The sequence below is a fragment of the Euprymna scolopes genome, chromosome 36, assembly GCF_053919585.1.
Source record: "Euprymna scolopes isolate OS-2025 chromosome 36, ASM5391958v1, whole genome shotgun sequence".
Classification (NCBI taxonomy): domain Eukaryota; kingdom Metazoa; phylum Mollusca; class Cephalopoda; order Sepiida; family Sepiolidae; genus Euprymna; species Euprymna scolopes.
This window is the reverse complement of record NC_136517.1, coordinates 23,468,363-23,492,555: the sequence shown is the minus strand read 5'-3', so window position 1 is coordinate 23,492,555 and position 24,193 is coordinate 23,468,363. Positions and strand designations below refer to the sequence as shown.

Genomic DNA, 24,193 nt, shown 5'->3' with positions numbered 1-24,193 from the left:
AGTTGTTGAGATGACTCGAACTACCACCCAACTTCATTCTTCTTCGACTATCCCAGGCGCCCACAGATCCATCAGCAGCCCCTTACTAGGTCCTTGTGTAGTTCCTTTCTGGACTAAGGAAGCTTTTTCAGCATGGCTCTGCACTCTCTAAAAAGTGTGACACCTTTAGCCTATGCCTACCCTCAACAGTGGTTGAGAATGAGGTTATTTATACACATGGGGATCACACTGTGGCAGCATCTAATCAAACGAAACACATATTACAACAATACACCACGCACTCTAGCGAACTGCCACATGAGCACCATAGCAATTTATGTCACTATACTAATACCGTGTACCGCTGGAAAGCAGGAAAACGGATATTTATGTATATATATATATATATATATATATATATATATATATATATATATATATATATATATATATATATGTATATTTATATATATATATTTATATATGTGTGTGTATGCATAATAAACTAACAAACAATATATAAAATAAACAATTAAATAAACAAAATGAATGAGGAAATAGTCAACAACCGCAAATAGACACAAAACTAATGCAAACAGTTTGATTACACATTGAGCCACAAATAAATAAATGATAACATGTAATCGCATACAACAAATAAAACAAAAAGCAAAAAAAAATAATAATAAGGATGGCAAATAACAAACAATAATAATTAGTTTAAGTTAATTGGTTTGTAGCAAATAGAAGGAAAAAAACAAACAAATGAAACTTTACTAATAACTATGGTTAAAATTACCTCCCCTTAATATAAGAAGTGAGTAAAAAAAGTTAACACATGGATTGCGTAAGAATCGCAGCAAATAAAATATAAATTAATAAAAATAACAACTAAATTACTTAATAATACAAAGATAAATAATTAAAATTAACTATCGTTAATATCAAGTGCCAACACACACAAGTGGCAATACACATGCAAAAACAAACAAATTAATTTCCAATTTCTGCAGAATAGCTCAATCTAACAGGATCGCAGCAAAAAAGTAAATAAGAACGAATAAGAAATAAAATATAAAATAATGATTAGTTAAGAATACAAAGAAATAATGCAAGTTAAATATTAATGAAATAACCTATAAATAATATTGAGTGTTAACACAATTGGAACAAAGAAAATCATTTCCTATTAAGGTTCCTTGTATCCACACGAAGCCACAAATAAATAAATGAATAAATAATAATAACATGCAAAAATAGAGAATACAATAAATAAAACGAAAAGAAATATGAAAAAAAAATATTATAATAATAATAATAATGCATACCTCTAACTTCTCTAACCCCACCCACATACCCCATCACCACATCACTAGGTGTATTAGAATTTTTTACACCCCTAACACGAAACTGCGAATAAAATATTTAAAAATCTCTAATTTCTCTTTTTAAAGTGGGTTGTTTATTTTCTTTATGGAATATACTTCCAAAATAAACTATTAAAGTTGTTTAAAAAAATAATATTTCTATTATTTTTTTTTTAAACAGTGTTTAAAAAGTGCTGGCACACCTTCATGCGGCCATTTTTTACGTTATGAAATCAATTGAATTTTACGAGTTAATTTTTTTTTAATTTTTCAACTTAAAAAGTCTATCAAAATGTTTCTATTGGTTAAATTTGTACGATATTTTCAGGGTTAACGTGAAATTTTATGCTCTTTCCAATATACTGAATGTCATATTTTAGCCAAACGTTTTTTTTAATTCACCCACCCCCATTTTTAAATGTCTATTAAAATTTTAATAATTAATTTACTCACAAAAGTTTTATATATCACAAATTGAAGATTAAAGATCAATAAATGGTATATTGTAAATTAAAACAAAAAAAAAAGATGTGTTTTGGGGGGGGTAATTTATCTGTAGAGTCCAAAATGTAAAACCTTTCTTTAAAAAAACACGTTGATTTTATATTTTTTTTAATTGGAAGCCTATGTTCTGCTTATATTGCCAAATAAGCATTGGACGCTGACGACAATTTTTTCTATTTTATTCAATGTTTTCTTTTTTTAGACATTTAAAAAAAACATTCACTCGATAAAGAGAATTAAATATATTAAATCAAAAATTTATGTATTTCTTTGAGAAAAGAAAAAAAATTCCTCGACTGTTTTTTTTTTTTTTAAGACAAAAACTTATAAGTAATATTTGACTAGATTTTACCTATGGGAACACATATTTCTTCATGCACAAGGCTAGACGGCTAACGTGAACGCGTGGTTTTTACTGCCTTCTGTCCATCCATAGTTCTAAATAAGAACAAACACTACTTCCGGTTTTTCGATAAGAACATAAATATGCTTACGTAATGACGCTTTTTCAAATAGTCGTTTAACAAATTCTTTTATTTAAAAATGGAATTTAAAATATAAATATGGATTAATTCTTAACAATGAAAAATGGAACTACACATTAGAATAGTATACTTTATAGGTAAGTGATTTTTTGGAATTTATATCGATTTTTATAATCAAAGTAAGTAAAATTCCGTTGGTTTTCTTCAAATTTTTTAAAGAAAACCGATTAAAAAAACAAATATGCCATAATTTGCTATTAAACCTGTTATTTTTCTTAACTTTGGTCTTTTCGCCTTTAATTCAGAAAAAAATTAGGGTTTGAATTACATTTTCCAGATAGTTACAAGCTTGTAAGGATAGGAGGTCGAATTATTCAAATTTTTTTTCGCGCATTCTTAAGATCGGTTTCTGACAATGTCGCTCTCCCCACCCCACCGCACCCAAAAATAAGAGTGAAACCAAATAGCCAAGTAGTCAAGGAGGAAGGAAACACCGAGGAGTGAGCACTGACCAGACCTCCACTGTATAAGTGCGAAGAGAACTGGGACCTTCGGGCAGGCTTATTGCCACTCAAATTCCAGTAAAGACCAATGGGCACTACCAACGAGAAATCAATGGCAAGCAGCTGTTGCGATAATGCAAATTTATTGGAAAATGGTATCGAAAGAGGTGGAGAGTACTAGAAAATATGTGGAGTTGTCACTCAGCTTCCAGGGAACACCACAGCCTTATTCAATGAGATCGTTGATAATCTGTGTGAAAGCTCCTTGTGAGCCAATAATATAATAATAATAATAATAATAATAATAATAATAATAATAATAATAATAATAATAATAATAATAATAATAACAGATAACAAACAATAATAAGTTTACTTAATGGGGTTTGTAGCAAATAGAATTGTTACATGATAAGGGCTGTCCCCTTTTCATGTAAGTATAAAAATAGAGAGATTTAGTTAAAATGAAAATGAAATAGCATAGGCGAAATTCGAACCTCGTAATTTAGGTTTAGAAATAGATTACGTGTGAGAATTAGAGAAAGGAATGTAAAACAAACGATTATTTAGAATAGAAATAAAATAGTTTTCGAAAAGAATGTGCACTGTCAATTTTGTTATGAAAATTCAATTGAAAGAATGCAGCTATAAGGTAATGTTTTTAACATATTGGAAAAATAGGTTACTGAGTATAGGTTAAAATTCCTTTTGTAAAAAAAGGAAAAGTTTTGGACACGTATGTCCAGAACACGTGTGTATGACGTCATGGAAAATAGAAAGTTCTAGAGATTGTTAGAAAACCCTTAGAGAGAAAAGAAAGGAAAAACTGGGAGAAACTCAGAGGGAGTTTGAGAGGAACAGGCGACAGTCCAGTTTGGAATTCGAACGTCTAGAAGCGAGACGGTCACTTTGAAACTTAATATGTGAAGCTTTGAATTCTTGATGATGAAAACCACGGCCGGTCGTGAAGAAATAACCCCATCATGTGTTTTGATAAAGCTCGTCTTTGTGTTTGTGATTCTTACAAAAAGGTAAAGTGAAAATTGTATTATATGTCTATATATCTGTGTTATAAAATGTCATTACATACACGTCTCGACATCTCATATCGACAATGTGAACTCTACATCTCATATCTACACTAAGACAGTCTGAACACTATCTCCTCATTTTAAGAGCTTCTCATATCCTTCTTCAACACATCTAAGAATGAACAGTTTTTAATATATATGAATCGCTTCATAACAGAAACAACGACATTCTTTATAAAACGAACAATCTCTCTTACAACAACATCCTCTCTCTCTCTCTCTCTCTCTCTCTCTCTCTCTCTCTCTCTCTCTCTCTCTCTCTCTCTCTCTCTCTCTCTAAGACTCTAAGACTAATAAGACTCAAAGACTCTCTTTTAATGAAACTTATATAACAGAATGAGAAAAAAAATAATAAAATCGTACTTAAAAATAACATAAAAATTACAGAGTTACCCCTTTAACTACTATAAAAGTAAACACATAACTTGCAGAAGAGACGCAGCGAGTCAAATATAAGTAAATAAAAATAACAAATAAATTAATTAATAATAATATAAAAATATAAATCATGTTAAATATCCATTTAAAAAAATTATAAATAATATCAAGTGCCAACACACTCCCAAAGTAATTTCAAGTTTCTACGAAAAAAGGTGTCATAATAGAACCGCAACAAGCATAAAAAATAAAGAAAGAAAATAAAAAAATAAAGATCAGTTAAGATTCCAATGATAAATAATTAATGCTAAAATAAAAAATAAAGGACTAAAATAATATTGAATACTGACACACGTCCGATAATTAATTTCCAATTTCTGCGAAATCGTTCAAATACGAAGGGTGTGCAATCACTAATGCCCCTGACCCACTTCCAGTTATCTGATCTAGCTGAAATTTTGCATGTTCAATGATTTATATCTCTAGGGGTTATGTGACAAATTACAGCTCTGAACTAATTGTGGTTTATATTTTACAGGTGTTTGAACTGAGTCAGGTGTGAAATGGAGCCTGTTGAATGTCGAGCAGTGATCCAGTTTTTGTATTTGAAAGGACGCACACCACAGGATACGTTTGATGAAATGAAAGAAACTTATGGTGATAATGCTCCATCACATGACCTTGTAAAACGCTGGCACCATGAATTCAAATATGGCCGGAAGTCTGTGGAAACAGCTCCCAGACATGGTCGCCCGCTTCTGCCATTGATGAGGCATCTGTCCGTCAAGTTGAGGCTGCCATTTTGGAAGATTGGCGCATTACTATTCGCCAAATAGCCCAAGATGTCAGGATTAGTACATGGTCTGTGGAAACTATCATTCATGCCCATTTGCATATGCATAAGGTGTCTGGGTGTCTGCCAGATGGATTCCCAGGTTGCTCACACCATTCCAGAAGCGAGAACGCGTTGAGTGCTGGAGGATAAGTTTGGAGATGTGCCAAGAAGATAATTCAAAGTTTTTCAAAAGACTGATTACACAGGATGAAACCTGGGTCCATCACTATGATCCAGAGACCAAAGCCCAGTCAATGCAGTGGAAGCACTTGGACTCACCACCTCTAAAGAAGGCAAGCGTGCAGCCCTCCACTGGCAAGGTCATGCTCGCAGTCTTCTGGGACCGGGATAGAGTAGTGATGACAGATTTCCTGGCAAAAAGTACCACAATTATAGGAACATATTATGCTTCACTTTTGAGGAAATTGAGGGAAGCTATCAAAATAAAGAGGCAGGGCAAGATCAGCAAAGGTACCCTCCTCCTGCAGGACAACGCTCCGATCCACAACTCGCATGTCGCCAGATCAAAAGCACTGGCGTTTGGTTGTGAAACCTTCTCCATCCTCCGTACTCTCCTGACCTTGCACCTTCTGACTTTCACCTCTTCCCAGTCGTGAAGTTGTTTTTGAAAGTAAAGCGTTTCCCAGATGATGTAGCCTTGATTTCTGAAGTCACGTCGTGGTTGGAGGACCAACCTGGGGTGTTCTACAAAAAAGGTCTCCAGAGCTGCATCAAACGATGGGAGAAATGCATAACTCTGGGTGGTTCCTATGTAGAGAAAGACTAATAACTGTGCCAAGTTTCGTTGCTCTACTACTATGGAAAGTGGGTCAGGGGCATTTCTTATTTCACGCCCCTCGTAGTATCGCAGTAAAAAGAAATAATAATAAATATATGAAATAAAAAATAATGATTAGTTTAGAATACAAAGATATGAATAAAGGTTAAATATTATTTAAACAAACTATAAAAAAATACAGAGTGCTAACATATTTGGAATAAATAAAATCATTTCCATATTTTGCGGAATCGATTGACCTACAGTAAAATCCACCGCGTACGTGTGAAAGTGAAACACGCCTGACGAAGGGATACTTCCCGAAATATATACCTAGACGGATATATCATCTAACCACTTGACGCAAGTAAAAACATAAGAGTATATTATATGGAGAAAACACACACACACACACACACACACACACACATATATATATATATATATATATATATATATATATATATATATATCGCTCCTAGACAATGTTCGAAAGTCGCCAACCAGATATGTCCTGTACTGTCATCTAAGCTTCAGCCTCTGTCCCATTGACGAAATGATGCATCCCTCTGCCTCTTCTACAAGTACTTTAACGGTGAATGCTCTGACGAACTGCAAGCACTTGTGCCCTCTCGACGTAAATATCCCCGACAACCCCGATAAGCAGCTAAATCCCACCCCTTGACAGTAGAGATCCCTAGATGTAAGGGAGCTTTCTCCTCCAGTAGTTTCTTCCCCAGAACTGCTAGATTTTGGAATTCCCTTCCGGGTCCCTGCTTCCCCAACTGTACTGACATGCAGAAGTTCAAGTTCCCTAGATAGTATCCTTGTAGCTTATGTCCCTGATAGTAGCCTCCTACATCAATAATAATAATAATAATATATATATATATATATATATATATATATATATATATATATATATATATATTAATTTTATTATTATTATTACATTTTTACCCCAAACAAGGCACATTGCCACTTTGATATATATATATATATATATATATATACACTTGTGCCCGATATTATTCATACCCCTCGGATCTTTGAGATTTCTATAAGATTATTGCTCAAACCAGAAGGTAGACAATATTAAAGGGATTTCAAACAATAAATCAAGCATAAGCATTTAATTTAAACTCAACAAATAAATAAATTATGCAAGTTTGAAACATTATACAAAGAAAAACAATAATGGCACTAGTTCAAAATTATTCATACCTCTCTTACTAATAGTCAATAGCATGCCCTTTATTCTTAATAACTGCCTGTAACCGTTTTGGATATTTATCAACAAGGTTTTTACAAGCATCAACACTGATTTTTGACCATTCTTCAATGCAGTAGTTCTCCAAATCCCTCAAATTTCTAGGTTTCCGCTTTTTAACCTCAGTTTTCAATATGTGCCAGAGGTTTTCGATAGGGTTCAGGTCGGGACTCTGGCTAGGCCATTCCAAAACATTAATTTGATTATCCTCAAACCATTTCTTGACTATTTTGGCAGTATGTTTTGGATCATTATCCTGTTGAAGGACCCAGTTTGGTCCTAAATGGAGCTTCTCCGCATCCTGTCTAATGTTTTTCTGGAGTATCTCCAAATATTGCTCCTTCTTCATGGTTCCATCTATCTTGACCAAACTACCTGGACCACTAGCCGAAAAGGAGCCCCAAAACATTAGGCTACCACCACCATGTTTCACCGTGGGTATGGTGTTCTTTGGGTTGTAAGCTTCTCCTTTCTTCCTCCAAACGTAAGAAGCATCCATATGGCCAAGCAATTCAATTTTTGTTTCGTGAGTCCACAAAATACTTGAGAAAACGGACTCTGGAGAATTCACATGGTTCCTAGTAAACTTTAGACGTGCTGCAAGGTGTTTTCCGGTGTGCAATAGAGTCCTTCTTGGTCTTCTTCCTTTCAGACCATTTTCATGCAGAGTCCTTTGCAATGTTTGCCTTGATATTTTTATGCCAGAAGACTCCAGATTTTCTAAAATGTCCTTAGTAGTGGTGGTTGGATTTGCATTAACACTTCTTACAATATTCCTGGTGGCTCTAGCAGACAGTTTCCTTTTCCTTCCTCTACCAATCAAGTTGTTTGTTGTGTGGTGGCTCTGGAATTTTTTGATGATGCTCTGTACTGTTGCTGTAGGGACCTCAAATTTCTTGGAAATTGACTTTTAACCTAAACCATCCTTATGTGAATTCGCAATTTTAGTCCTAAGATCATTACTAAGCTCTTTTTTCTTCCCCATTCTAATAATTTTTATTCTTTTATTGGTTTTCAGTTGATATCATTTTAATTTCTGAAAAATGCAAAAAACGAAATGAAATTAATCAAAGGTTGTATAAAAGCATTCAAAATAAGAATCAAACAGGAAACAAACAGTCAGAAACTCGATTAATACTGAAAAAATAAGGGGGTATGATTATTTTTGAACATTGCAGATTTTATAAATAGCTGTATATTTCTTTTATTACAAGTATCCCGCGATTTTAAAATGACGAAAATGATCAGAAGAGGTTTATTAAGAATATGTATCAATATGGACGTAAACAATAAATTCTAACAAAGTTACACCTAATAAACTCAATTTTCAAGGGGGGTATGAATAATATCGGGCACAACTATATATATATATATATATATATATATATATATATATATATAATTTAAAGGAGATTAGAACAATAGTCTAAAGAGCTGAGTGTATTTTAATGTAATAGTGAAATTACTAGTTTCATTAAAATACAGGAAAGAAAAAGACAGGAACTAATATTCACGTGTAGTCATAAACGTTGGTTTAAATTTAATAAATATAAACCACCTTAAATCATTAAAAATTACTTATTAGTAAAAATAGATTACAATTTTTTTTTTAATAAATTAAGTTAGACTAATTATCCCCCTTGCGCCCTTTTATTAAAGAAAATATAAATAATTTTCCCCCCTTGCATTATGCAATTATACAAACAACATTCGAAATATATAACGTGGCGTCTTTAAATCAAAAGTACGCTAACGGAAATAATTTATTGCACGGGCGTCCCCCTTTTAAAATTCATCATTCAATAAGGTGAAAAGCTATAGCAAACATCACATATGAGTATTTTAACCATAGTTCCTGATTTCAAAAGGCGAAAAAATGAAAGGTAAATTTTTGTACCTATATTTTTATGTATATACCTGTATATCTATGTATATGCATGTATGTGTCTATTTTTTCATATATATGCATGTATATATTTGCAATGTTGTACTTAAAGCAAATTTATAATTTAAATTCAAATTTATATTTTACTCTATTTCTTTTCTATCTCTAGCCCATATTAATTTTCTTATCAATTTTAAATCCAGACCTTTTATTTCAATTTTTTTCAGATACATCTGCATTACTTTTAATGCTAGGTTTATTTATGGTGTCTTTTAGATTTAATAAAAACCCTTTAAAATTTGCTGATGAGGAGACCTTGTTTATTAAAAAACTATATGCAATAATTATTGTCCGTAACTTGATGTCTACCACAATAAAAACACGGTTTTCCGAAACGATCGTACAGATAATTGATTTTGTTGTTGTTACTTCTTGTGAAACTGATTTTTAATTTAATTATAATTTGTTTTTTAAATTTTAAATTATCAATCACATTACTTAATATATATATATATATATATATATATATATATATATATATATATATATATATATATATATATATATATAAGGTTCGTAGTTTAATTTTAAATTCTGAAAAAAACAACATATAGAGGCATATATTCGATTTAAGAATTTATTGCTTGACAAAGGAATATATAGAAAGGGTTATTTTAATTTCCTTAATCCATGGATTTTCAACCTCGCTTATATATATATATATATATATATATATATATATATATATATATATATATATATATATATGATTACGGCATAATACCATTAACACACCTGTTCTCGTTAGATCACCCAAGTTTAGCAACGTTGAGCCTGCTCAGTACCAGATTGGTGACCAATTTTGGAAATTCAAGGCGCTGTGTGTAGGAGGACGTCGACACCTCCCTGCAGTTGTTGCAAATACCTAAGCTCATCGTCTTCCCTAACGGGGATAGACATGCGACTGGAACCGCTTGTGAATTTCATACTCTCAAAGAACTTCCTCCTTTGGATAAAGCCGGTTAAATCCGCATAGGGTCAGTTTCAGAATTTTTGTAGGAATTTTTGACACCCCTAACACGAAACTGCGAATAAAATATAAAAAAAACTCCTAATTTCTCCCTTAAAAGTGGGTTGTTTATTTTCTTTATGGATTATACTTCCAAAATAAACTATTAAAGTTGTATAAAAAGTAATAGAAATATTATTGTTTTTATTTTTTAAAAAACAGTAATGAAATTAATTCAATTTTACGATTTTAGTATTTTTCAATTTTTAAACTTTAAAAATCTATCAAAATTTTTCTATTTATTTTATTTTTACGATATTTTCAGCGTCAATGTGAAATGTTATGTTCTTTCCTATAAACTGAATATAATATTTTAGACAAACGCTTTTTTTTAATTCACCCCCCCCATTTTGAAATGTCTATTAAAAAGTAAATAATTAATTTACTCGCCAAAGTTTTATATATCACAAATTGAAGATAAAAGATCAATAAATAATATATTCAAATTTAAAACAAAAAAGTAGTGTTTTTTTTAGAAATTTACCAGTAAAGTCCGAAGATTAAAACCTTTTTTTAAACAACGTTGTTTGTTTGTTTTTTTTTTTTTTTAATGAAACCTTGGTCCTTGCTCCCTTAATTGAAAAAAAATTAGGGTTTGAATTACATTTTTCGAGTAGTTATAAGCTTGGAAAGGCAGGGGGTCGAATTAATTCATGCCCCCCCCCCCATTTTGAAATGTCTATTAAAAAGTAAATAATTAATTTACTCACCAAAGTTTTATATCTCACAAATTTAAGATAACAGATCAATAAATAATATATTTAAATTTAAAACAAAAAAAAGTAGTGTTTTTTTTAGAAATTTACCTGTTAAGTCCGAAGTTTAAAACCTTTTTTTTTTTTTAAATCACGTTGTTTTTTGTTTTTGGTTTAAAAATGAAACCTCTATCATATCTCTGCATTGTTTTGTCTTTTATAAATTTAAATTTTTCTTAAAATCCTCATTTGAAAAAAGATCTACATGAGTCGTCTAAATTTCTACATGTATTGGTCTGTTGTATTATTTTCCACTAAACTATTGGCGAATGCTTACTTTATTTGAGCTTTCGGTAATGAATCGCTTGTGCTGTTTTAATTTTGCGTTTTGTTTTTGATTTGTTTTTATTATGTTTATTTTGTTTTGTTTATTTTGTTTGTTTTTTCTTGTTTTTAGTGTGTGTGCCTTTATGGTCGTAATATCTGATTTCAAAATCGAGGGTAGTCATACCTGCATAATATTTTGTGTCTATTAACAACGTTTCGTTGTAGAGGTGTTTGAAAGAAAATGTTTACGTCAGCAAACCTGGAATTCTACAGGAACTGAAGGAGAGTATCAGGAATGAAGGGAATTAACTCGTGATCGTGTAATCATCATGGATAATGTTTATGAAAAGGGGACGAATTTGTGAAGCTGAGAATTTAAATCATTCAAAATCAAAAAGCAAACAAATTTCCATTGTATTCGTTATATAATAATCTTCATCATCATCATCGTCATCGTATGGATCCGGACATTCTATTTTTGGCATTGGTTTCTCCGATATTTTTCTAATTAGAATTATTGCCAGAAAGACATCGGACACTTACGGAAAGGATCACGCGCTGGTCGCCTACATCCAGAGTGAAAGTGATATTTGTAGAACAAACTGGATTCGAACTTCGAACGCTTAGGTCGTTAGTCCGTGTCGTTAATCACGAGGCCACCGGCACTTCCCGTTATATTATGTTAACATTCTATTAAGGAGTCTTCTGGGGATCTCATTTCTACTGCTTGGATCCTCATTTGTAAATCGGCGTTCATTGTCCATGCCACGTATGCGTAAAGCATGATTGAGATGACTAGTGCGTTTAGTAGCTTCATCTTGGTTGTGAGGGGGAGGGGGCGTGTTTCTGTCTTTCGACTGAAAACCATATGAACAGACAGAAAAGGGTGAGTATAAACGGGTATATTACAGCGTTGTTTTTGCTGCATAACTCCATAAATGATCATTTAATTTTTTTCGTTTTTTTTTTTTGTTTTGTTTTGTTAAGGTTGCAATCCCAAAGTCAAATCGTGCGATGACTACACAGCTCGCCTCCTCGCTAAGGACCTGGGTAATAAACAGGCCCTGAAAGAATGCAAGAAAGGCGAAAAGATCTTTGGCAAACTGGGGAAAAACTTTCAGCGATGGTCCGTTCTTCTCTACGATTGGCTGTACATCAACGCCGAACTGATTGCCGAAGAGTCGACGAGCATCGGTAACACAGAAGGAAACACCGTCGTGGATGCTTCAGAATTTCGTTCTCTGCTCGTCAAGTTGAATGTGCCGATTTCAGAAGAAGATTTGAACGCGGTAATCAAGATGTATACCAAAGCGGGCAACCTAGACGTCAAGGAATTTATGGTTTGCAAAAAGTTTGTGAACAAAGTTTTCCTGATAACCTCCTTCTTAGGTAAACCGAAAAAACCAAAGAAGGATAGAGGGGGAAAAGGCGGTAAAGGTAAATTTAAATTACCAATGGTTATTTGTACACATGATGACATTCAGCGGACCGACGGTGGTAACCCACCGATCGAATTCATTCCCTATACCGCCTGCATTACGGACATCAACCGCTTCGATAGGGATAACCCTCCAATTCATCCGCTTCAGGATGACTCAGCCTGGTACATGAGGCATATGGATGTGAATTTTATAAACATCAACGATGCGGTCCGTTGCAACGACAAGATCTCAATTGAGACGGCCATCGCAAAAGGAACGCCAGTAGATACGAAAGACAAGTACTTTAAGACGCCCCTCATGATCGCTTGCGCCCTGGGAAATGTTGATATGGTGAAAATGTTGCTTGAAAAAAAGTAAGTGAGATTATTTTAGATTTTATTTGATTTCTAAATTTTTTTTTTTTTTTTAGATAAGGATTGATAATTCGTGTAAGAAACAAAGGTCATGTTTGATATTTGAAATGTTGAATGAAAAAAAAACATTTTGACGAAATAAAAATAAAACAATAATTTCGATTATTCGGACTACTGTTTTCATCTTGAGTGTTATTCGCACAATGTTTCGGTCGATCTAACCTCGGACCTTCTTCAGGTGTATCTTGTCAAACTGGGGAATTTTTCTGTCGAACACGGGAATCTGCACGGAATTTGTTTTTGAACAAGATACACCTGAAGAAGGTTTGAGGTTACATCGGCTGAAACGTTGTGTCGATAATACTCAAGAATACGAGTTCGAATAATTGAAATAATAAGTTTTATTTTTTGTTCTTCAAAATCGTTCTTTGCTTCAAACTCTCAACTTAGCTTTTGTTTCTTATTACAGAAAGAGGGAAGATTGTATAGCTCGCAAGCGAAAATGCATTATTATGAAAAACGTTTCGACCAAAGTGTACCTTTTCGAACTTTGGAATATTTACATGGACCTTGGGAATCTAATATAGTAATATAGTGGTATATGTTTATGTTTTTGTGTGCATGGGATGCACTCCTAAACTAATTAGCCTAATTTTATTTTTATTTTTTTAGTTCTACTTTAATTATGACTTTAGTTTTGGTTGTTTGGTTGTTTTTTTTTTCAGGTTATTTAATGCTGAATCCAGTGATTTTAAAGGAAAATTTTTTAATAGAATATATTTGTTTGTTTTTTTAAAGTCAGTTTCTATTTAACCCATAGTTGGGACACTAACAGGTACTACCCCTCCGGGTACCTGGGAGCAATGGCAATTAAAGGGTGGCTCCACACTCCCCAAAGCCCGCAAGCTGGGGCCTCATCATCGGATATAGGTTAAGATCATATCCAGGACCAATGAATTTGGGAACAAAGCTACTTGTGGTTAGAGTGCATAACGTGGGCTATGTACGATTTGAGTTAATTTTATGGAACGAACACAAAATTTAAGTGAAAACACTTAGTGAATATCCATATAGAATATTTTTGAAATTTTCAGAATAGATATTAGACATCAATCAATATATATATATATATATATATATATATATATATATATATATATATATATATATATATAGCTTAATGTAAAAGGAAAAGAGAAAGATCACTTCCATAAAAGGAGATTTATCCGGATAATGCCAAGCTCAACAATAATTATTGGAGCTTATACAATAGGACAATAGGAGTATGAAATGAAGACACAAAACTATATATTGCTAGATATAGAATGGATCATTTATTGAATAATGGAATACAGGCAAAATTTGGGGGATAGAAGGGACTCTTTATGCCAGGGCATTTCGAAGCCTAATGCTTCTCTATATCATACTATATATAATAAGCTTCTCCTTATTTATTTAGAATTCAATAAAGCTTCCCCCAACATTTTATAATTCATCTTAATCTTTTTTTATCTCTAATGAACCTTGCGCTAGACGCCGCATCTTCCCCATGCTACCTAGCACCTTCTCTACTCTTCTGATGAGAAGCATTAGGCTTCGTAATGCCCTGGAATAAAGAGTCCCTTCTATCCCACAAATTTTGCCTGTATTCCATTATTCAATAAATGATCCGTTCTATATCTACCTATATATAGTTTTGTGTCTTCATTTCATACTCTTGTTGTCCTATTATATATATATATATATATATATATATATATATATATATATATATATATATATATATATATAGTAATCCACATACAGTACTGTTGTACTGTTTTACAGCTCATCAGTGCGGCTAGACAAGCAACTACCTCAAGCCAGGATCGAAACTTGGCCGTCTAAATAAGAGTCGGGACTTCTAACCATTGCGCTATTTGGCTGCTGCTATGCTGGCAGTGAATTAACAATGTTTTGACACTGTCCAAATACCTAAGCTTAATTTGTTTACGCAAAGAGCATCGCTTAATATGCAAATGGTAATTTGTATATCACTTCCCAATATGCTCAACCTAAGAGTGTAATATACACGGTCTAAATGGACAAAGTCTCAGTAAAAAAAATTTTAAGGCGCTGTTCTCTAAGTATTGCAGTTATGATAAGCTCAATAGAGCTATATAAATGGAAAGGGGAAAAGATTAATGATTGTGAAATTATTAATCAAGTTTTCATAGGAGTAAACATAAAAAAAATAAAATTTATATGTACGGTCGTTTCGGAAACAATATCTTTTTATTCATTCGATATTTACAAATAAATCCATCGAGAAATAAGTAAAATATTTCTGGAACCGTCTCCTCATAAGTATAAATGGAGGGGAGAGGAGAAAAGAGACTAAATTTTAACCAGCTTATTGAAGTAAATATAGTCTGTGAACCTAGAATTTAAAAAAAAATTAAAAATAAAAAATAAATATAGTTTGTAGACCTAGAATAAAAAAAATTAAAAAATTAAAAATAAATATAGTTTGTGAACCTAGAATTAAAAAAATAAAAATTTTGTAAATGGAATTTAATTCTTTTGTTCATATAATTAATATTAAACCAGCGGGATCCATAAAAATTCTACAAGCGATTAATTCCTATGTAATATATTGATGTTGGCATTCTGTAGATGTTCAGCGTAAATGGAGACGCCCTGATATTATTGTAACATACGCTTAAATATGATATTTTAATTCTTGCAGATTTCGTATATATTATTATAGAGTTACTGTTCTGTCGATTTTTATATATTCTAAAGTTGCGATTTCAAAAATAAAAAAATATATTCATATAACTTGGATGCATTAACTTGAGTCGGAACCGAAATAAAAACTTATGAAAAAAATATGCATATATATATATATATATATATATATATATATATATATATATATATATGTGTGTGTGTGTGTGTGCGTATGATTGTATGTATATATATGTATATGTATATATGATTGTATGTATATATATATGCATATATGATTGTATGTATATATGTATGTATGTATATATATGTATATGTATGTATATATATGTATATAGTATGTATATATATGTATATATGTATGTATATATATGTATATATGTATGTATATATATGTATATATGTATGTATATATATATGTATATATAAGTATGTATGTGTGTATATATATGTGTATATATGTATATATATACATACATATATATGTATATATATGTATGTATATACATATGTATGTATATATATATATATATATATATATATATATATATATATGCCATTTGAGTCCCTTCAGCCATATCGAAACCGAAACCAAAACTTATGAAGAATTCTTGATAATATAATTTATAAAAAAATAGATTGCTGGAGTGCCATCAGTTATAATCGAAACCAAAACCAAAACTCATGAAGAATTTTTAGTATAAAAGGATATCGTTTCCGAAACGATCGTACATATAAATTTGATTTTGTTACGTTTCCTCCTATGAAAACTTGATTGATAATTTCACAATTATTAATCTCTCGCCCTTTAAGCCTTAAGGAAATAAACGTTGATTGACTCAACCTTATTTCTTTGGATTAATATAGTCACTTGTACGAGGGTCGTTCCAGACGTAAAGCCTCCCAATGTTTAAACTCAAAAAGTTGAAAAGCTACAATCACAGGAGTCGTACCATTATTACGTGGAGCCTTTTTTGATCCGGAATTTATTTTTCTATATTGTCACCACCATTCTCAATGCACTTTTGTTAGCGTTGAACATGGTTAGACATTGGCGTCCGGGGCGTGCTTTGTCAAACGTATCTCGTTCCAAAAATAAAGCTGAATAAAGTTGAATAGCTACGAAGATGGGAGTGCTGCCATTACAATGAGCGACCATATGTGCTCCATAATTAATTTTTCTACACAGTCAGCGCCATTCTAAATGAACTTTGTGCCAGGAATTCAATCACGCATCTTAGTTTCTGACACGCATCTTGATCTGACGCACACCCATGACAGCGAGTCACTTTCTCACCGTCAATATCTGCAACAGAGAGATGAAACTGTCGGGTCATGAATGCATGAGTTTAGTCAACTCAACAATGCAATTTGAAATCCCTCTGATCCATTCAGGCGAAATGAAATAAAATAGGAGACATTACTTTTGGATCGCCAATCGTACATGTGTGCGGCGGCCATTTTGAGAAACGTCTAGATAGTGTCGGTTCTGAAACCTCTTTCCTCTTATCTCTTAACTGCACTGGCGGATGAAGAATGTCGTCTGTAAAAGACAGAGTTCTTCAGTGTTGCTACTGATGAAATATGTGTGGAACACTTTGGGGACAAATTGAAAAGATGTAATCCCATGTCGACACGCCAAGATTGTAACTTATCTGACATTACTCTCAAACCAATTTATCAGTTGCTTACTCGTTTTTCTAAGAGCAAAAAGAACAGACAGGGTGATGGGGGAAGCATTTCTAAGATGCGTCTATTCAAACTACGCGTTTATGTTACTTCAAATTGAAGTGTGACGGACTGACCTACTAGGGTTGGTCAATATTATGGACATAAAAGCCATAGTCATAATAAATGAATGGTTGAAAGTGCCTGCGAAATCTTTGAAAGCATCATTTTATTGCCTTCGTGATAAAAAAGGATATTTTTAAAATATCCAATTTTTCAGGTGACTTCTTTTTCTTTTCTTACTGGTCCCCCGACAAAGGAGGAATTGAACCTACCTAGTATTTCACTCTCGTTCGTCTGGTCGTCCGTTCGTCTGTTCGTTTGTTCGCCCTTTTCTGAATAACCACCCATTGGATTTTTTTTTTTAATTTTGCACAAACCTTAATTATGACGAAAGAACATTTTTGCCAGAATGGTTGCTTCGGGATAACTTTGGTTGTCCCCCCTAGGCATTATAGGAGTAAAATTTCCCCCAAATTGTTCATCCGTTCATTTGTTCGCACTTTTCTCAATAACCACGCCTTGGAATTATTTTTTAAATTTTGCACAAGCATTAGTCATGGTGAAAGTAAATTTTTCACACTTGGAGGGGGGGGCTTGCATGCTTGTTTTTGTTTTACTAGGAAGTTACCGCTTATAAAGGCCCAGAGGCCACTCGAAGATAATGATTAATGAGTGTCAGGTGGCTGGTGAGATAACATCTCGATGAATGATAGTGGTGAAAATTCGGTAGAATTTGATTATTTAAGAAGACGGCTTCACAAGAGTTTGTTTACATTGGACTTGACGCCCCCTCAAATAATCAAATTCTGTCTAATTCCCACTATTTTTAATCACAGTGCTGTCTCCCGGGACACCTGGGAAATTAATTAACCTTTATACGGGATGGAACGATAAAATTGTCGTCCTATTAAAGACATGATTTTTTAACATAGGCCCAGACACCACTCGAGGATATTGGTAAAGAGTGTACAGTAGTCAATTGGACAATATAGTAATCGTTAGTAATAGAAATTCGGTAAATTTGTTAACTTAAGTGGAACGGCTCATCAAGAACTTGTTTACGTTGGACTTGAAGACAACCATATTGCAGTCAGCTGGAGGGCAGGAAAACGGAAGACAATTCCACAGGCGTGCAGTTATAAGAAACTGGTTTCAAGTGAGCGTCACATCATGCTACCTCACATCTTCGAAGTCGGTATGATTGGTTGGTTGTTTTTGTTTTACGGCAGGTTATTTAATGCCGAATCCAGTGATTTTGAAGAAAAAATTTTTAATAGAATTTTTTTTTTTTTTTTTCAAGTCGGTTTCTATTTACCCCATAGTTGGGACCCTAACAGGTACTACCACTCCGGGTCAGAGTGGACCTGGGAGCAATGGCAATTAAGGGGTGGTTCCACATCCAGGACCTCGAAGTCGGTATGAAATTCAACACCAAAGTGTACCTGGATGTGCTGAAGAGTGTGGTGATCCCCTGGTGCAATCAGGTGGCCACAGGATTAGGTGTGGCCGCAGAGCTCGGCACCGGCCTACAAATCCAAAATGACCCAGGCTTCGCTTTAGAATGAGGGTTACGATTTTCTACCTTCCTCTCACTGATTCCCTCCTCTCCCGACTTGAAGCTGCTTAACTACTTTATTTGGCCATACATCGAAAACATCACCAACATGACCTCACACAACACCAAAGCCAGCCTGATCGCCATCAACTGAGTATTCGCTGAGCTTCGGCCAGCGCTTGTGGAAAAGGCATGCTCCCAGTTCCCAAACCGTATCGAGGAGGTGATTGAGGATGAAGTCGGCTACATTGAATAGATGTTGGTTTTACTACATAATCAAGTTACCGGAATTGATTTTTTGAATAAGAGTTTTAAAATAAAGATTGTGTTATTTTCTTTAGAGCAACCCCTTATCGTTCCACCCTGTATACTCCACAGACGGTAAGCACTTGCAAAGTGATTTCCATAGAAATTCCGCGTGACAGTAAGCACATGGAGGAAGAAGAAAAAGTTCTTATTATTTGTGGAAATAAGACGAGTTCTGGCTGTGAATGTCTTACATTGAGCAACCAACGAATTGGACTTACGAGGGGCGTGCAATAAGTAATGCCTCTGACCCACTTCCCATAGTAGTAGAGCAACGAAATTTGGCACAATTATTAGTCGTTCTCTACATAGGAACCACCCAGAGTTATGCATTTCTCCCATCGTTTGATGCAGCTCTGGAGACCGTTTTTGTAGAGCACCCCAGGTTGGTCCTTCAACCACGACGTGACTTCAGAAATCAAGGCTGCGTCATCTGGGAAACGCTTTCCTTTCAAAAACAACTTCATGGCTGGAAAGAGGTAAAGTCAGAGGGTGCAAGGTCAGGAGAGTACGGAGGATGGGGTAGGATTTCATAACCACACTCGCGTGCTTCTGATCTGGCGACATGCGAGTTGTGGACTGGAGCGTTGTTCTGCAGGAGGAGGGTACCTTTGCTGATCTTGCCCCGCCTCTTGATTTTGATAGCTTCCCTCAATTTCCTCAAAAGTGAAGCATAATAGGCTCCTGTAATTGTGGTACCCTTTGCCAGGAAATCTGTCATCACTACTCCGTCCTGGTCCTAGAAGACTGTGAGCATGACCTTGCCAGCGGAGGGCTGCACCCTTGCCTTCTTTGGAGGTGGTGAGTCCAAGTGCTTCCACTGCATTGACTGAGCTTTGGTCTCTGGATCATAGTGATGGACCCAGGTTTCATCCTGTGCAATCAGTCTTTTGAAAAACTTTGACTCATTTTATTGGTACATCTTCAAATTTATCCTCGAGCACTCGACATGTTCTCGCTTCTGGAATGGTGTGAGCAACCTGGGAATCCATCTGGCAGACACCTTATGTATATGTAAATGGTCATGAATGATAGTTTCCACAGACCCTGTGCTAATCTTGACATCTTGGGTTATTTGGTGAATAGTAATGCGTCGATCTTCCAAAATGTCCGCCTCAACTTGACGGATAGATGCCTCATCAATGGCAGAAGCGGGCGACCAGGTCTTGGAACTGTTTCCACAGACTTCCGGTCATGTTTGAATTCACGATGCCAGCGTTTTACAAGATCATATGATGGGGCATTATCACCATAAGTTTCTTTCATTTCATCAAAAGCCTCCTGTGGTGTGTGTCCTTTCAAATACAAAAACCGGATCACTGCTCGACATTCAACAGGCTCCATTTCACACCTGACTCAGTTCAAACACCTGTAAAACAGAAACCACATTTAGTTCAGAGCTGTAATTTGCCACATAACCCGTAGAAATATAAATCATTGCACATGCAAAATTTCAGCTGGATCAGACAAATGGAAGTGGGTCAGGAGCATTACTTATTGCACGCCCCTCGTACTCGAGCATCTTGCATGAAAATAACGAAAGAGTAAAGACGTAACTAGCAATGTTTCTTCTGTGAGAAATAGATGTAAGGAATATGAGAGTACATCACTCGCTAGATTTCGAAGCCGATTTTGACATCTATCTAGACAATAAACAGTGCTCTAAAGCAGCGCTTCTTCAACGTGTTATACAAATATTAGGGCGCGTCTATATTAAAAAGGGTGCATTTAATCTGCGCATCTACCGGTGAAAAATGTTTTATGAAACTGAAAGTCTGAGAAGAAGTGTTCTTTCTAGTCAGATAGTTTGTTTTTTTATGAGAAAATATTGGCATTTTCAAAACATCGTTTCGTATTTTAAATGATATCATAGAAATTAGAAAGCCACATAACAATGTTATTTATTTATTTATTTTGTTAGTTCTTTTTTTCTCTCTTGTTTTCTATTTTTTCTTTGTTTTTTCTTTGTTCTTTTTCTTTGTGTTTTTCTTTTTTCTTTGTTTTTTCTGTGTTTTTTCATTATTTATTCTGTTTTGTTTCTTTGTTTTGTTTTTCTTTTTTCTTTGTTTTTCTTTTTTTTCTTTTTTTTTCTTTTTTCTTTGTTTTTTTCTTTGTTTTTTTTCTTTATTCTTAATAATTCTTTTTTTGTTTCGTTTTTTTGTTTTTTTTTTCTTTCCCCTTTGTTTATTTTGTTTTGCATCTTTTTTGTTTCTTTGTTTTTTTCTTTTTTCTTTGTTTTTTCTTTGTTCTTTTTCTCTGTGTTTTTTCTTTTTTTCTTTGTTTTTTTCTGTGTTTTTATGTTTTTTCTTTGTTTTTTTCATTATTTATTCTGTTTTGTTTCTTTGTTTTGTTTTTCTTTTTTTCTTTTTCTTTTTTTCTTTGTTATTTTTAATAATTCTTTTTTGTTTAGTTTTTTGTTTGTTTTTTCTTTCCCCTTTGTTTATTTTGTTTTGTATCTTTTTTGTTTCTTTGTTTTTTCTTTTTTTTCTTTGTTTTAGTTTTTTTTTACTTTTTTCCTTTGCTTTTTTTCTTTGATTTCTTTTTTTTTTGTTGTTGTTGTTGTTGTTTTTTTCTTTCTTTGTTTCTTTTTCTCCAAAATAAATTTATTTACTTTAAAGAACAAACCAGCTTTCGACGGGTTCTTACATGTATATTTTTATATATCATTTTTCTCGTTGGAGATATAAAATCCTTCGTGAGTATTAGTTTGTGTGTTTCTCACGGTTGATCCAAATGTCTCGTGTCATACGTGACTGCGTGGAACAAAATATCATGTCATACGTGACTGCGTGAAACAAAATATTGCCATTTTAAAATCATCGTTTCGTATTTGAATCTATATAATTATAAAACCGCGGAACGTGCGCCCTTGCTAGAATCTTGTCTTCCACTATCGGGCGATTTCATCTTTTAAACCTAGGGATAACATATGAATTTATATATACATATAAATACATTTGAGCATAAAAGGAAATCTCTCTAGAACTCTTTTGGCTATCATCCCAGCAGGAGAAAATCGATAGCAATGAATAATAATATTACTGGCGAAAATACACAGCAATTGCGGATCTTGATATATATATATATATATATATATATATATATATATATATATATATATATATATATATATATGTGTGTGTGTGTGTATATGTATAAGGAATGAAAAAATACCAGCGGTGGTTGACGTTATGTTCTAAGAAAAATAGAAAAACCGAATGAAATTATTAAAAAATCAACGTTTCGTCCTTATTTCAGAGGACATCTTCAGGATAATTGAAATAAAAATGTAAGAAAAGAAAAAGTCCTAGATCGTGCGAAAAAAACAGTTTTTGAATCCTACCCATGTCGGGAAGGACAAATATGTGTGCGTATATGGGTATGATTCAAAAACTGTCTTTTTCGCACGATCTAGGACTTTTTCTTTTCTTACATTTTTATTTCAATTATCCTGAAGATGTCCTCTGAAATAAGGACGAAACGTTGATTTTTTAATAATTTCATTCGGTTTTTCTATTTTTCTTAGAACATATATATATATATATATATATATATATATATATATATATATATATATATAGTGTGTGGGGGGTGTATATTACAATAAAAAAATGCGAGCATGAAAAGTAATACAGTTAAGCTTAAACACTGAAAAGTAATGGAGTGTTGTTAAAACTGAAAAAGAACGTGACAAGATAGTCTAGTAAAAATATAATAAAGTTATAACTTAAAATATTGCAGCATTAAGAACTGATTATATAATGTTATAAATTTAATTTTTAAAAATTCTGAATGCTGCGATATTTTAAGTTATAAATTGATCATATTTTTTACTAGAATATCTTTTCTTTTCTGGTATTAACAACTAGTCCTTTGCTTTCCCATGTTTAAGCTTAACCATATTACTTTTCATGCTCGCATTTTTCTATTGTAATCCATGATTCTTCAGACTTCCGGTAAATTTACTTGTTTTTTTTTTTTAATTTCAATCTAATTTTTTGTCCCTATAAATATAACATACACATATGTAACAACAATGTACGGCACTCGTCTGCTTTCAATAAAATCCCCCAATTATCTCCCTTTTTTTTCATTGTTTCTGTTTCACTTGTTACTTCTCTTTTCGCGAGAGCGGTGAATTGGTAGCAACAGTAGTCGCTGAAGCGACGTGGTTGCTATGGAAACCAATCATAAAAAACGTCGCTCACCTCCTTACGTTTTTTTACGATTTTGAACACCAGAAAATTCATCATAACTTTTCTTTTACTGAACGATAATTTATTTTTTTTTAACAATATAGTTGAGAAGGTGATCTATAAACTGCAATAATTGTTTGAAATTTGGTGGAAAAATGAGTCAGCGGTGAAGATTTAAAGTAGGCTAAAATGACTAAAACTGCCATTAACCATATATTCAAACACTACCATGTGTGTGTGTGTGTGTGTGTGTGTGTGTGTGTGTGTGTGTGTGTGTGTGTGTGTGTGTGTGTGTGTGTGTGTGTGTGTGTGTGTTATGTATTGGTTTTTGTTCGCAATATTTTTTCATGAATTCAAGTATTTATACGTAAGTGCATTTTTTACCTAAATGCGAGTTGGGAATAATTTTCCTTTTTACAAATTTGGTACCCCCAAATGGGGAGTGGCATATATATCGTTTTTAAAATATAATTATCCACTGACACGTGTTTCGTCGTCTACGACTCGTTAGAGTGGCTGAATTTAGCGAAACTATATATATACAGTTTTGATTTCAATAATATATATTAGGTGCAATATAATAATCAGTAGAGAATTGTCTCTATAATAATAAATGCGTAATCTACATGAATTAAAATATTTTTAAGCGCATCTTATGACGGGGAAACGCTGGGCGGCTTGCTAGTTATATTATAGAAATTACAAAGCCAAATA

General features: G+C 33.2%; 1 protein-coding gene across 3 annotated transcripts in view; it reads left to right on the top strand.

The window, feature by feature from the left end:
* LOC145260393 (ankyrin repeat and EF-hand domain-containing protein 1-like) overlaps positions 1–24,193 on the top strand; it is a 140,827-nt gene that overhangs the window by 39,794 nt on the left and 76,840 nt on the right. For all 3 annotated transcript variants that reach the window (XR_013864281.1, XM_080118350.1, XM_080118349.1), the window contains one exon: positions 12,154–12,961. Coding sequence is in view for 2 of the 3 variants with exons in the window: in XM_080118350.1 (XP_079974476.1) it covers positions 12,154–12,961 (808 nt within the window). In the remaining variant the exon portion in view is untranslated. The remainder of the gene's footprint in view (positions 1–12,153; positions 12,962–24,193) is intronic.